Source organism: Bufo gargarizans, chromosome 1, assembly GCF_014858855.1.
Source record: "Bufo gargarizans isolate SCDJY-AF-19 chromosome 1, ASM1485885v1, whole genome shotgun sequence".
NCBI lineage: Eukaryota > Metazoa > Chordata > Amphibia > Anura > Bufonidae > Bufo > Bufo gargarizans.
The window spans coordinates 60,640,774-60,657,174 of NC_058080.1; the positions used below are offsets into that span (position 1 = coordinate 60,640,774).

Genomic DNA, 16,401 nt, shown 5'->3' on the forward strand with positions numbered 1-16,401 from the left:
ATTATTTTTATGTGTAAACCTCCTACTGGATGTGAGTTTTAGGAACAATGTTTGCATAGACACATTTTTAAATAATTCCTGTTTGTTACCAGACATAGTTGTGAACAGCCCATCAAGACAACTGCAATCACCAGGTTGTCTGGTTTCAGGAAATATATAGGTTTCCAGCTAAAATGAAACTAATAACTTTTATGTTACTCTTATGAAACATTACACTTTGACACAAGTGCAGAAACACCTCTCTCTCAATTAAAGGGTTTATTCCATGATTAATATGAAAAATGAAAATCAGACATCATATAGTACATAGCTCAGGGGAGTGTCCTTTCTGCTGCCGCTGTCTCCCTATCACAGCTCAGGGGGCATGTCCTTTCTGCTGCCGCTCTCCCCCTTATTACAGCTCAGGGGCATGTCCTTTCTGTGGCAGCTCTCTCCCTATCACAGCACATGGGAGTGTCCTTTTCGCTGCAGCACTCTCCTTATCACAGCTCAGATGACATGTCCTTTCTGCTGTAGCTCTCTCCCTATCACAGCTCAGGGGAGTGTCCTTTCCGCTGTAGCTCTCTTCTTATCACATCACAGGGGCATGTCCTTTCTGCTGCAGCACTCTCACTATCACAGCTCAGGGGAGTGTCCTTTCTGCTGCAGCACTCTCACTATCACAGCTCAGGGGACATGTCCTTTCTGCTGCAGCTCTCTCCCTATCACAGCTCAGGGGAGTGTCCTTTCTGCTGTAGCTCTCTCCCTATCACAGCACAGGGGACATGTCCTTTTTGATGCAGCTTCCTCCCTATCACAGCTCAGGGGAGTGTCCTTTCTGCTGCAGCACTCTCACTATCACAGCTCAGGGGACATGTCCTTTCTGCTGCAGCTCTCTCCCTATCACAGCTCAGGGGCATGTCCTTTCTGCAGCAGCTCTCTCCCCATCACATCTCAGGGGACATGTCCTTTCTGCTGCAGCTCTCTCCCTATCACAGCACATAGGAGTGTCCTTTCTGCTGCAGCACTCTCCCTATCACAGCTCAGGGGACATGTCCTTTCTGCTGCAGCTCTCTCCCTATCACATCACAGGGGCATGTCCTTTCTGCTGCAGCACTCTCACTATCACAGCTCAGGGGACATGTCCTTTCTGCTGCAGCACTCACTATCACAGCTCAGGGGACATGTCCTTTCTGCTGCAGCTCTCACTATCACAGCTCAGGTGACATGTCCTTTCTGCTGTAGCTCTCTCCCTATCACAGCTCAGGGGAGTGTCCTTTCCGCTGTAGCTCTCTCCCTATCACATCACAGGGGCATGTCCTTTCTGCTGCAGCACTCTCACTATCACAGCTCAAGGGAGTGTCCTTTCTGCTGCAGCACTCTCACTACCACAGCTCAGGGGACATGTCCTTTCTGCTGCAGCTCTCTCCCTATCACAGCTCAGGGGAGTGTCCTTTCTGCAGCAGCTCTCTGCCTATCACATCTCGGGGGACATGTCCTTTCTGCTGCAGCTCTCTCCCTATCACAGCACATAGGAGTGTCCTTTCTGCTGCAGCACTCTCCCTATCACAGCTCAGGTGACATGTCCTTTCTGCTGCAGCTCTCACTATCACAGCTCAGGTGACATGTCCTTTCTGCTGTAGCTCTCTCCCTATCACAGCTCAGGGGAGTGTCCTTTCCGCTGTAGCTCTCTTCTTATCACATCACAGGGGCATGTCCTTTCTGCTGCAGCACTCTCACTATCACAGCTCAAGGGAGTGTCCTTTCTGCTGCAGCACTCTCACTACCACAGCTCAGGGGACATGTCCTTTCTGCTGCAGCTCTCTCCCTATCACAGCTCAGGGGAGTGTCCTTTCTGCAGCAGCTCTCTGCCTATCACATCTCGGGGGACATGTCCTTTCTGCTGCAGCTCTCTCCCTATCACAGCACATAGGAGTGTCCTTTCTGCTGCAGCACTCTCCCTATCACAGCTCAGGGGACATGTCCTTTCTGCTGCAGCTCTCTCCCTATCACAGCTCAGGGGAGTGTCCTTTCTGCTGTAGCTCTCTCCCTATCACAGCTCAGGGGAGTGTCCTTTCTGCTGCAGCTCTCTCCCTATCACAGCACAGGGGAGTGTCCTTTCTGCTGCAGCAATCTCCCTATCACAGCTCAGGGGAGTGTCCTTTCCGCTGTAGCTCTCTTATCACATCACAGGGGCATGTTCTTTCTGCTGCAGCACTCTTACTATCACAGCTCAGGGGACATGTCCTTTCTGCTGCAGCTCTCACTATCACAGCTCAGGGGACATATCCTTTCTGCTGCAGCTCTCTCCCTATCACAGCTCAGGGGAGTGTCCTTTCTGCTGTAGCCCTCTTCTTATCACATCACAGGGGCATGTCCTTTCTGCTGCAGCACTCTCACTATCACAGCTCAGGGGACATGTCCTTTCTGCTGCAGCTCTCTCCCTTTCACAGCACAGGGGAGTGTCCTTTCTGCTGTAGCTCTCTCCCTTTCACAGCACAGGGGAGTGTCCTTTCTGCTGTAGCTCTCTCCCTATCACAGCACAGGGGAGTGCCCTTTCTGCTGCAGCTCTCTCCCTATCACAGCTCAGGGGACATGTCCTTTCTGCTGCAGCTCTCTCCCTATCACAGCTCAGGGGACATGTCCTTTCTGCTGCAGCTCTCTCCCTATCACAGCTCAGGGGACATATCCTTTCTGCTGTAGCTCTCTCCCTTTCACAGCACAGGGGAGTGTCCTTTTTGCTGTAGCTCTCTCCCTTTCACAGCACAGGGGAGTGTCCTTTCTGCTGTAGCTCTCTCCCTATCACAGCTCAGGGGGTGTTTCCTTTCTGCTGCAGCTCTCTCCCTATTACAGCTCAGGGGGCGTTTCCTTTCTGCTGCAGTCCTCTTCCTGTAACTGTCACAGCTTCTAGCAGTAGAACTAAGCATGCGCATCCACCTCCAGAGATGTTACGGAGGTGGACAGAGAAATAAGGAAAAGAACAAACAGCAGGTGGCGCTATGCATACACATTTTATTGAATAGCTCAGTGGCCATCATACATTTTTTAATTACATGCGATTATAAAAGTTTGTGGATCCAGGAGCTGGTTTGAAAAACGAAGAATACTTTTGTGAGGCTGCCCCTTTAAATACTAGAGCTGGATTTGTGACAGTGTTTCTATGTCACCCCTGTATTCTGTAGATTCTACCGAGGACTTGATTCCGGGGACAGCACAGGCGCATTTCATGTCTCGCTTCCCACAACCACATGTTACCGGGCATGATAGGAAATATATCATGTGCTGGTAGCTCCTTCATGCATATTTTGTGGTATTTTTCAGGGATTTCTCCACAGTTTCACGATTTGGCAGGAGCATTGGTCGGACGCCATGCATATATCATATAGTACCTAAGCTGGCTCACAATGCCTTTCTTCACTTCTCTTATGGAAAACACGTGAAGCTGTAATGTTCCTCATTCCTATGGATTATGTTTCCAACTCTTCTACTGTACAGTAGTATTCCTGATGTCTACCGCAAAATCCGGAGTGCTGGCCTCTCATTCACAGCTTCCAGAAGGTTTTCTAAGGCTCTGATGACATCATCAGTCTCATAAGCTTTCACCTTATAATCTAATTAATGCAGATCTCTAACGGGGATGGGGCATTATCCGCAATTTAGTGGCTGACGGCCTGATAATAGATATATATACTTCAGAAGTCTAGCAGATTTCTAGTAAATTGTCCAGACAATTGTATATAGTGCAGCAGTGCAGTTTAGGCTGTGTTCACATTCGCTTTCTGCAGCCAGTCAGCGGTTTTGTCACATTTGACGGCGAGAATAGTACATCATGCAGCGGAACCCCGACTGACGTATTGTAAGTCAGTGAGGACCTTCAGGTGAAGTAGCCCAGAACAGGGTCGCGGCAAAGGGTTAACCAATGTTATATTGTTTAGTGAAATGTGATATATCCTATTTGTGTACCTAATGGCATTGTATGGACAAGTCAGGGTCAAAGAGACACTGTCAGCATGATCAACCTTATTAAACCAAGCTTACTATAGCATTACCACATTGAGATCTGCTTAGAAAGCTAATCTACATATTACAGCGTTTTTCACAGGCACAGTATATGGTTATAAAGACACCAGTAATATGTGTTCGCTTAGAAGCATAGAAAAACCATCCTTCTGTGTGTGATAAGGCAGTAGGTTAGCGGTAAGTGCTCAGTAGATGATCCGAAGTTCAAATCTCGGAAGAAACATATACTTTTTCTCTATTTTCTCCTCTCATTTAACCCATAATAAAAGCCTATACTATAATAATAATAATAAAAAATTGCTTACTACATTGATAAGTGTTTTTTAAATTTAGAAACCTAAAACCTATTACTGTTTTTTTTCTGAGACACAATATATGATAAAGAAAATAGAAATATGTATTAGCTTTCTAAAAAACATTATTCTCCATATGATAAGGATATAGACTTTTATTATGGGTTAAATGAGGGAGAAAAAATGTATCTAAAAAAAAAAACAACATTTGAAAGTCACCCTTAAGATTTAAACCTAGGATTCCTACATGCAAAGCTGAGCACTTACCACTAAGCTAAGTTTGCCGGCCTCATGCAGACGACTGCTGTGTGTATTGCAGTCCGCAAACTGCAATTTGCGGAACGGCACGGACAGCCATTGATATAACTTACTGCCTATTCTTTTCCGCAAAACGGACAAGAATAGGACAGGACTCATCATTTTTGCGGGGCCACGGAACGGAGCAATGGATGCGGACAGCACACAGAGTGCTGTCCGCATCTTTTGCGGCCCCATTGAGCAAAAACTCTCGGATGTGGACCAAAACAATGGCCGTGTGCATGAGGCCAAAGAAGGATGGTTTTTCTATGCTTCTAAGCTAACACGTATTACTGGTGGCTTTCTAATCATATATTGTGCCTGTAAATAAAGTAGTATTGTGTACATTACCTTTCTAAGCAGGTCTCAATATGGTAATACTATAGTATGTAATGTATATGTCTAGGATACAGCTCTGCCCTCAGCATGCTTATGCCTAGCCCTGTCAATCAAGGGAAGGGGGTGTTACAAAGCAGTGCTGCAAGGATTCAGCTCTGCCCCCAGGTGATTGCACTTGCTCATTTGCATATGAATAAAAATGCAGATATCACTGTAGCTATTTAGCATACAAACAAAAGAAAGGTATAGTTTTAATCAGCATGATGAGCCCTACCTGGCGGTATGCCTTGTTTAATAGGATAATCATGCTGTCAGAGCCTCTTTAAACCTGTGTTTAGAGGTCGGGTTTCCAGGGAGATGGACTCTGGGTCCGCCCCCTACGGGAGTGCACTTGTAGCTGTGCCTCATTATTGCTGGATGTACTACTACACCTATTCTGCACTTTAGCCAAGAGAGACTTATTTATTGATATCGATTGGCCTGGTTATTGACTGTACCATACATTGGCCACTGCACCCTGCCGAAACACCTAACATCTAGCACCGGGCAAGAGCCCCAATACCAGGGGATGTCCGGAGTAAATGGAGCAATGTAGACATTTGAAATGAGATGCTGACCTTGGTAGTAGTCGTCTCCTGGATATTGCCGTCCTGAGCGATGATTCTTGGGACACCACTGTCGTTTTTAAAATCGTGCCATAAAGCAGATACATTAGTGTCCTATGTAACAGTCCTGTCAATGTGCCATCACTGAAGAATAAACGACAAGAAACCGAATAATAATGCCGTACAGTGCACTAATAAAACCGCCATACACTGTCTAAATAACAGAGCTATACAGTGCTCACATAACTCAGGGCCTAGTTTTGAAGCCCAACATCAGAGGTTTGCAAGACCATGGTTGTCCAGCTAGGGTTCAGTGGAACTATAGTTCAAGGCGACAACAAGACCTGTCACTTCTACCCTGTGAATGACGTAGGTGTTGGCATCCTCAGGAGGAGCTGTCCTCAGAAAGGGGGACATTTTTGCACAGTTCGCCCCCTTGTTAAAAAAAAGTTGGGAATAACTGCAAAGTGGACTGCAGAGCAGTACTAAAAGTACAGCAAAAGAGGCAAACTTCCATACCGCCATAATGCCACTTCTATACCGCCATAATGCACGCTTCCATACCGCCATAATGCACGCTTCCATACCGCCATAATGCTACTTCTATACCGCCATAATGCACACTTCCATACCGCCATAATGCCACTTCTATACCGCCATAATGCACGCTTCCATACCGCCATAATGCTACTTCTATACCGCCATAATGCACACTTCCATACCGCCATAATGCCACTTCTATACCGCCATAATGCACGCTTCCATACCTCCATGATGCACGCTTCCATACCGCCATAATGCACGCTTCCATACCGCCATAATGCACGCTTCCATACCGCCATAATGCACGCTTCCATACCGCCATAATGCACGCTTCCATACCGCCATAATGCACGCTTCCATACCGCCATAATGCACGCTTCCATACCGCCATAATGCACGCTTCCATACCGCCATAATGCACACTTCCATACCGCCATAATGCACACTTCCATACCGCCATAATGCACACTTCCATACCGCCATAATGCACACTTCCATACCGCCATAATGCACACTTCCATACCGCCATAATGCACACTTCCATACCTACAAAGCATTTGTATCCTATGGATCACCGCCACTATGTGCTAATTACCAGGCTCTTTAACCCTTTAGATGCTGCGATCAGTACCGATAAAGCGCATTGCAGTTAATATGGGTGACGGTTTTATAGTGATAGTCTAGGGCTCTTATTATTATTATTATTATTATTATTATACCTAACTTTAATATTTTCTTTACAGAGCTCAAAATTTGGCCCTACCAATGGGATGGTTCAAGGTCCACAGCGTTCTTCAGGGCGTAGGTCACTTGGAAGATCTAAGAGGTTCAGCGTCACAAGGTCTCTGGACAACCTGGAGGTAAGACCGGGGCAACCTGCATTTGCTTTATCTAAGATATTTCCGTGTGATTGACAGGAACATGTCTGTCCTGTCTGCTCACCGACAGCCTCCTGCCGAGGACATTACTCAGAGGTTTCCCTTGGGTGTAGTTGACCCACAGGCTCAGGCAAGTTTGTCTTCCTTTCCCCTATTTCTTTGACATGTGAAGGGTTTTTCCAGGAGTAAATTATTGATGACCTATAGTCGATGTACTTGTCACTGTATACTGCATGCGTATACTTTGTGTGCATATGTCTGTACCATGTAAGTGCCTTGTTACTCTTTTTCAATAAAATGAGTTTAAAAAAAAAGATTATTGATGACCTTATCCTCAGGATGGGTCATGAATATATAATCAGTGGGGGTCCGACAACTGGGGTCCTGGCATAGCCATGATCAGCTGTTTGATGAGGTGAGCACTAGAGACTCCTCACAGAATACCAAGCATCTTTGCCCTGGAGCTCTCTCCCTATCACTGCTCAGAGCATGCCCTTTCTGCTGTAGCTCTCTCCCATCACAGCTCAGAGCATGCCCTTTCTGCTGTAGCTCTCTCCCATCACAGCTCAGAGCATGCCCTTTCTGCTGCAGCTCTCTCCCATCACAGCTCAGAGCATGCCCTTTCTGCTGTAGCTCTGTGCCTAGGGGGCAAAGAGCTACAGCAGCATCCATCTCTCTATCACACACAGCTCAGGGTGTGTGTCCTTTCCACAGCAGCTCACCCCCATCACCGCTCACTGGGCGTGTCCTCTCTGCTGCAGCTCTCTCCCTATCACATCTCAGGGGCTGTTCTTTTCCTGTAACTGCCACAGTTACTGACACAACATATGGCTGGTGACAGTTCAAGACTTAAACAGAGTGCTTGTGACCACCTCAGTGAGGCGGGCGGAGAAATAAGGAAAAGAACAAACAGCAGGTGGCGCCATACAGATACATTTTATTGAATAGCTCAGTGGTTATACAACATTTTTGATTACATACAATGACAAAAGTATTCAGATCCAGGTGCTGGTTTGAAAAATGCAAAGACATAACACAGACGTCTCCAGGCTCATTCCCCGCAGTGCCAGGCAACCAGTGTTTCCACAGGGTTGGGCTCTTGTGGTTTAACTTGGCATAGTAACTGCATTTCCACATTTTTATCCAGAATGTGTGTGTACCCGCCGCTATGGTCAACACCTAACCCTGGGCACAGAAATAGCATGTGACTGTGACAATGGAAGCATTGTGACACCGGGACGTCCACTGTATATAGCAGGTCGGGTAATATAGTGACACCGGGACGTCCACTGTATATAGCAGGTCAGGGTAATATAGTGACACCGGGACGTCCACTGTATATAGCAGGTCAGGGTAATATAGTGACACCGGGACGTCCACTGTATATAGCAGGTCAGGGTAATATAGTGACACCGGGATGTACACAGTATATAGCAGGTCAGGGTAATATAGTGACACCGGGACGTCCACTGTATATAACAGGACAGGGTAATATAGTGACACCGGGACGTACACTGTATATAGCAGGTCAGGGTAATATAGTGACACCGGGACGTCCACTGTATATAACAGGACAGGGTAATATAGTGACACCGGGACGTACACTGTATATAGCAGGACAGGGTAATATAGTGACACCGGGACGTACACTGTATATAGCAGGTCAGGGTAATATAGTGACACCGGGACGTACACTGTATATAACAGGACAGGGTAATATAGTGACACCGGGACGTCCACTGTATATAACAGGACAGGGTAATACAGTGACACCGGGACGTACAGGGTAATATAGTGACACCGGAACGTCCACTGTATATAACAGGACAGGGTAATATAGTGACACCGGGACGTACACTGTACATAGCAGGTCAGGGTAATATAGTGACACCGGGACGTACACTGTATATAGCAGGTCAGGGTAATATAGTGACACCGGGATGTACACTGTATATAGCAGGACAGGGTAGTATAGTGACACCGGAACGTACACTGTACATAGCAGGACAGGGTAGTATAGTGACACCGGGACGTACACTGTACATAACAGGACAGGGTAGTATAGTGACACCGGGACGTCCACTGTATATAGCAGGACAGGGTAATATTGTGACACCGGGAGGTCCACTGTATATAGCAGGACAGGGTAATAGAGTGACACCGGGACGTACACTGTATATAACAGGACAGGGTAATATAGTGACACCGGGAAGTACACTGTATATAACAGGACAGGGTAATATAGTGACACCGGGACGTACACTGTATATAACAGGTCAGGGTAGTATAGTGACACTATAGTAACATGGAACACACTGTATATTAACGGGCAACACTAGATATAACAGGAGACACACACTGTATATATAACGGGACACACTTTGTATACAACAGAAGACACACATGATATAACCGGACACACACACACTGTGTATATATAACAGGGGGCACACACACACACTGTGTATATATAACAGGGGGCGCACACACACACACTGTGTATATATAACAGGACACACACACTGTATATATAACAGGACACACACACTGTATATATAACAGGACACACACACTGTATATATAACAGGGGACACACTGTATATATATAACAGGGGACACACTGTATATATATAACAGGGGACACACTGTATATATATATAACAGGGGACACACTGTATATATATATAACAGGGGACACACTGTATATATATAACAGGGGACACACTGTATATATATAACAGGGGACACACTGTATATATATAACAGGGGACACACTATATATATATATATATATATAACAGGGGACACACTGTATATATATAACAGGGGACACACTGTATATATATAACAGGGGACACACTGTATATATATAACAGGGGACACACTGTATATATATATAACAGGGGACACACACTGTTCTGTATATATAACAGGGGACACACACTGTTCTGTATATATAACAGGGGACACACACTGTTCTGTATATATAACAGGGGACACACACTGTTCTGTATATATAACAGGGGACACACACTGTTCTGTATATATAACAGGGGACACACACTGTTCTGTATATATAACAGGGGACACACACACACTGTATATATAACAGGGGACACACACTGTTCTGTATATATAACAGGGGACACACACTGTTCTGTATATATAACAGGGGACACACACTGTTCTGTATATATAACAGGGGACACACACTGTTCTGTATATAACAGGGGACACACACACTGTTCTGTATATATAACAGGGGACACACACTGTTCTGTATATATAACAGGGGACACACACTGTTCTGTATATATAACAGGGGACACACACTGTTCTGTATATATAACAGGGGACACACACTGTTCTGTATATATAACAGGGGACACACACTGTTCTGTATATATAACAGGGGACACACACTGTTCTGTATATATAACAGGGGACACACACTGTTCTGTATATATAACAGGGGACACACACTGTTCTGTATATATAACAGGGGACACACACACACACTATATATAACAGGGGACACACACACACTGTATATATAACAGGGGACACACACTGTTCTGTATATATAACAGGGGACACACACTGTTCTGTATATATAACAGGGGACACACACTGTTCTGTATATATAACAGGGGACACACACTGTTCTGTATATAACAGGGGACACACACACTGTTCTGTATATATAACAGGGGACACACACACTGTTCTGTATATATAACAGGGGACACACACTGTTCTGTATATATAACAGGGGACACACACTGTTCTGTATATATAACAGGGGACACACACTGTTCTGTATATATAACAGGGGACACACACTGTTCTGTATATATAACAGGGGACACACACTGTTCTGTATATATAACAGGGGACACACACTGTTCTGTATATATAACAGGGGACACACACACACACTATATATAACAGGGGACACACACACACTGTATATATAACAGGGGACACACACTGTTCTGTATATATAACAGGGGACACACACTGTTCTGTATATATAACAGGGGACACACACAAACACACACACACACACACACACACTGTATATATAACAGGGGACACACACACACACTGTATATATAACAGGGGACACACACACACTGTATATATAACAGGGGACACACACACTGTATATATAACAGGGGACACACACACTGTATATATAACAGGGGACACACACTGTATATAACAGGGGACACACACACACACTGTATATATAACAGGGGACACACACTGTATATAACAGGGGACACACACACACTGTATATATAACAGGGGACACACACACTGTATATATAACAGGGGACACACACTGTATATAACAGTCCATGCCTTGATGGGTCAGAGCACTTTTGGTTACGGCTGATCGGTGTATATATCAGTCACAGACGTCTGTACTCCTTTGCTCCTTCCATTTCTGCTTTTTAGCCGCCTCGGAGGGAGAATATAATGCGAGTTTATAGGTCGTGAGGAGAAACTTTGAAGACATGAATAATCACAGGGATAAAATGGAGCCCAGTTAACAGGCTTTCCAGTGTGTCGGAGGCTGTCCGTGTAAACAGGCAGAATACCGCCCAGCTGGGCACCGCTGACCCCCTGCCCAAGATGTGGCCAAGTATCAGTGGTCTTGTGAGGGAACACAGGAGCCATTGTCCTCCATAAAAAGAACTGTAATTGGTTTTCCTATTCACTTTCCAGCCTGGGCTACAAAAGCTCTTCAAGGGATTTTCTTCAGGCTGCTTTCTAGCAATGACCTTGACCTGTGCACCTGGTGTCTTCTGAAAATATGTTTTCACTTCTGTCCTCTGACCGACGGTTGGGATGAAGGTCTCTTATACAGTCTTACGTAATATGTCAGTATATTGCAAGTCTGTCTGAAATACAAGTGAAAAGTTATAAAAATAATATTATAACAATATTTATTTTTTAAATATATAATTATATATTTTTTTAAAACAACAAAAAAAACTATTACTCTCCCTATTGATTCCATGTCACTCCAATGCCGATGCTTCCCGAGATCCCCCACTGGTATCTAATTCCTGGTTCCTTTTGATGTGACATATGACTATTGCAGCCGACCTTTGGCCATAGTGGATCACTGCTGCAGCCAGCGATTGGCTGCAGCGGTCATTGGTCCACATGGAGAGGGACCAGGAAGGGCATAGACCGGCAGGGATGCTGGAAGTACCGGAATGGAAGTGGTGGGGAATAGTAAGGTCAGCATTACTTATTTTCGAGTTCTTGTTTTAAAGGGGTTGTCTTGTTGCATGGCACTCCGCAGCGATCCGCTGTTTAAGGTACCAAGGTACTAGTGTGAGCGCTGCTTCCTCTTCAGTGCTTGCCTGTGTGCTGTCTACTTTGGTAGTGCAGTGTAATTACAGCTGTTCGTCCCATTCCCTTTAATTGTAGAGGAAGCTGTAATTACACCACACCGCCACTACAAGGGGGGGCGTCATTCAGGTAAACACTAATGAGGATGCAGCGCTCGCACCAGTGCTGCCGCCCCTTAAACAGCTGACTGCCAGGGGTCGATTACTCGAATGGTGGCCCTGACCACCGCTCCATTCAAACTAGGAAACACAGGGTTCCCTTTCTTGTGTTTATCAGGGGCCCCCAGTGGTTGGACCCCTGCTAATCAGACACCCATCCCCTTTTATTATGGGACAACACCTTTAAGGCCATAAATTTCCTTTTGTTATTTATTTATTTTTTAAATATGCGCATTTTCGTGCAGATCCATGATCTTCAGCACTGGGTTTACAGGTATGAGCCACAGTGACACCTACTGGAGCAACATAGCAAATGCAAATTAAAGGGATTGTTACAATAAAGGGGTTGTCCAGGGAAGGGATTGCTTATAAAAAGTCCAGAATGAGTAAAAAAAAACAAAACAAAAAAAAACACGTTACTCATCTCTCTGAATCCCTCCGCCTTTTGGTCCTGACGTGATCTACAGATACTGGCCTTAAATGGTTTATGCCATGACAATCATATAGGACACGACAACCTTTTTCTAACAAAGCTAGAACCAGCCCTGTACCTCACATGGATCCAGAGATCTCCACATTAATTGCTCCAATTGCTCTGCTAGATTTATTTCAGCCTGGCAGCTCAGGCGGCGTGTCCTTTCTGCTGCAGCTCTCTCCCTGTAACTGCTAACAGAACACATGGCTGGTGATAGGTGAAGATTTAAACTGAGCACGTGTGACCAGCTCAGTGAGACGGACAAAATATAAGGAAAAAGACAACAGCAGGTGGCGCTATACATATACATTTTATTGAATAGCTCAGTGGTTATACTAAATTTTTAATTACATATAATTACAAAAGTATTCAGATCCAGGGGCTGGTTTGAAAACTGTAGAATATTTTTCATGGCAGAACCCCTTTAAGTGCCCGCTCAGCTGATCACTGGCTGAGCTGGGTGTCACCACTGCTGCAAGGGATCGGTTGAAGGTGAATAATGCTTATTTTAAATTTTTTACTCTTTCTGACCCTTTAAAAAAAAAAAATGTTAACTCCCTGATGGACAAGCCCTTTATTTCCACATTATTGATCAGATCAATATATGGACTTTTAAGGAGCAAAAGGTGATTTGGGCGGTAAAAAAAAATAATTGACCTTCATGGTTTTGCGGTATAAGGGATTAGAGGGATAAAGCGAAAAGGAATAATTGTGTGATGGAGACGCGGTAAATGCTGATATAAGGAGTAAGAAAATGTACGACTCTCTTTATCCTACTTAAGATACCGGCGGAGCGCGCCTCGGCTGAGGAGATACGGCGTACAGGCTTAAGTGCCCTTTAATAATTCAGGCTGTAAGCTCATGTTTATTCAGTGTATAAATCCAATCTCATTGCGCTATCACTGCCAACTATCAAAGTGGATGAATATGGAGCGCTCCCTGTCATGTGGAAAGGGATGGAAATGTATGATGATGATGATGAAATGGGCGTGAAAAACTGACCAAAGTGGCGCAGATTGATAAAGCTGTCTAAAACAAAAGCTCTTTTGTTGCCCCTGGCAACCAATCACTGCGCAGCTTTCAATTCTCAAGAGCAGGATCTAAAATGAAAGCTGCGCTGTGATTGGTTGCTATGGACAACAACGACAGCTTCATAAATCTCCTGCTTTGCTTTTGTCTTAAAGGGGCTTTCTGTTTTATGTTGATAAAGTAATTATTATTAAAGGGGTTGTGTCACTTTGGCAAATTGCATTTATCATGTAGAGGAAGTTCCTACAAGCCACTTCCTAATGTATTGTGATTGTCCATATTGCCTACTTTGCTGGTTGGATTCATTTTTCCATCACATTATACACTGCTTGTTTCCATGGTTACGATCACCCTGCAATCCATCAGCAGTGGTGGTCGTGTTTGCACAGTATAGGAAAAAGCACCAGCCTATGTGAGCTCCCATGGTCCTGGCCACCAGAGAGGCTGGCGCTTTTTCCTATATTGTGCAAGCACGACCACCGCTTGATGGATTGCAGGGTGGTCGTAACCATGGAAACAAGCAGTGTATAATGTGATGGAAAAATGAATCCAGCCAGCAAAGGAGGAAATATGGACAATCACAGTACATTAGTAAGTGCCTTGTATTAACCTTGTCTACATGATAAATGTCATAAAGTGTACATAATTCAATGTACAATGAAAGGACACTATGTCTAATACATAGTGTAGCAGATTTAGGCCTTTCACACGGGCGAAATTTCCTCAAGCATCGTACCCACATTGAATCCGGACCTATTACCCTTCAATGGGGCTGTGCACATGAGCGGTGATTTTCACGCATCACGCAGGCCCCATAGAAGTGAATGGGGCTTTGTGAAAATCGCAAGCATCCGCAAGCAAGTGCGGATGCGGTGCGATTATCACGCACAGTTGCTAGGAGACGATCGGGATGGAGACCCGATCATTATTATTTTCCCTTATAACATGGTTATAAGGGAAAAATAATAGCATTCTGAATACAAAATGCATAGTACAATAGCGCTGGAGGGGTTAAAAAATAATAATTTAACTCACCTTAATCCACTTGATCGCGCAGCCGGGATCTCATCTGTCTTCATCTTTGCTGTGCACAGGAAAAGGACCTTTGATGACGTCACTGTGCTCATCACATGGCCCATCACCATGGTGATGGATCATGTGATAGACCATGTGATGAGCGCAGTGACGTCATCAAAGGTCCTATTCCTCAAAAAAGAAGACAGAAGAGATGCCGGCTGTGCGAACAAGTGGATTAAGATGAGTTAAACATTTTTTTTTTTAATTTAACCCCTCCAGCGCTATTTTACTATGCATTCTGTATTCAGAATGCTATTATTTTCCCTTATAACCATGTTATAAGGGAAAATAATACAATCTAAACAACACCTAACCCAAACCCTAACTTCTTTGAAGACGTTCGGGTCTGGGTACCAAACGCGCGTGCAAAACGCATTACAATGTTTTGCACTCGCGCGGAAAAATCACACATGTTCCTGCAACGCACCCGCACCTTTTTCCGCAACGCCCGTGTGAAACCAGCCTTAGGCTACCTTCATACTAGCGGCAGCCTTCTCCGGCAGGCTGTTTCGGTGGGTGAATAGCATGCCGGATCCGTGCTGCTGCTAGTGCACACGTGCCGCCGGAGATCCGCTCCGGCCCCATTGACTATAATGGGGGTGGGCTGGAGTTCCGGCGGCAGCACGGCAAACATGCCGAGAGGCGGCCGGAATAAAACTACGACAGTAGAATGGCGTAAATTTAAACCAGTCTATCCGAAAAGACGCCCCAATTATCACAGTGGCGCCATCGTACGGTAAATGTGGTGCATTTTTAGACGCTTTTGTCTCTTTTTACGTTGCCCTTTCATTGGCCTACTTTGCGCCAATTTTTAGCAATTTGAAATTTCCTAGTGACAGGATTGTGGAATTGCTGTTCATGCAATTCTCTAATATAGTCTTGAAGGTGAAGGCTGAGATTATAAGCCAGTTAGGGCTCATTCAGACGGACGTAAACTGTCCGCAAAAATGCGGATCCCTTTTTTTTTTTTGCGGATTAGATGCGGACCTATTCACTTCTAGGGGGCCCTTTTCTTCCTTTCTACGGCTCCACTAAACAAATAAAACATGTCCTATACTGGTCAGTGAAAATCAGGACGTGGCCCCATTGAAGACTATGGGTCCGCAAAAATGCAGAATTCAATCCTTTTTTTGCGGGCATGCTGAACTGTCCACAGAAAAACGGATCCGCATTTTTGCGGACAGCATACGGCATCTGAATGAGCCCTTAGGGATGACATTGACCCTTGCATTGAGCAGCAGTCTGTATACCGCCAGGCGTTGTGCGAGTAATGTCCCATAGCAATGCTGGACACTGGAAGAATGCATTTCTTGGGTCATTCACATTCATCGTGCTGCT

General features: G+C 45.0%; 1 protein-coding gene across 1 annotated transcript in view; it reads left to right on the forward strand.

Moving 5' to 3' along the window:
• The window catches only part of RGS12 (regulator of G protein signaling 12), a 146,605-nt gene that overhangs the window by 18,238 nt on the left and 111,966 nt on the right, over positions 1-16,401 (forward strand). The window contains 1 exon segment of the mRNA XM_044295721.1: positions 6,820-6,936. Within this exon segment, the coding sequence (XP_044151656.1) occupies positions 6,820-6,936 (117 nt within the window).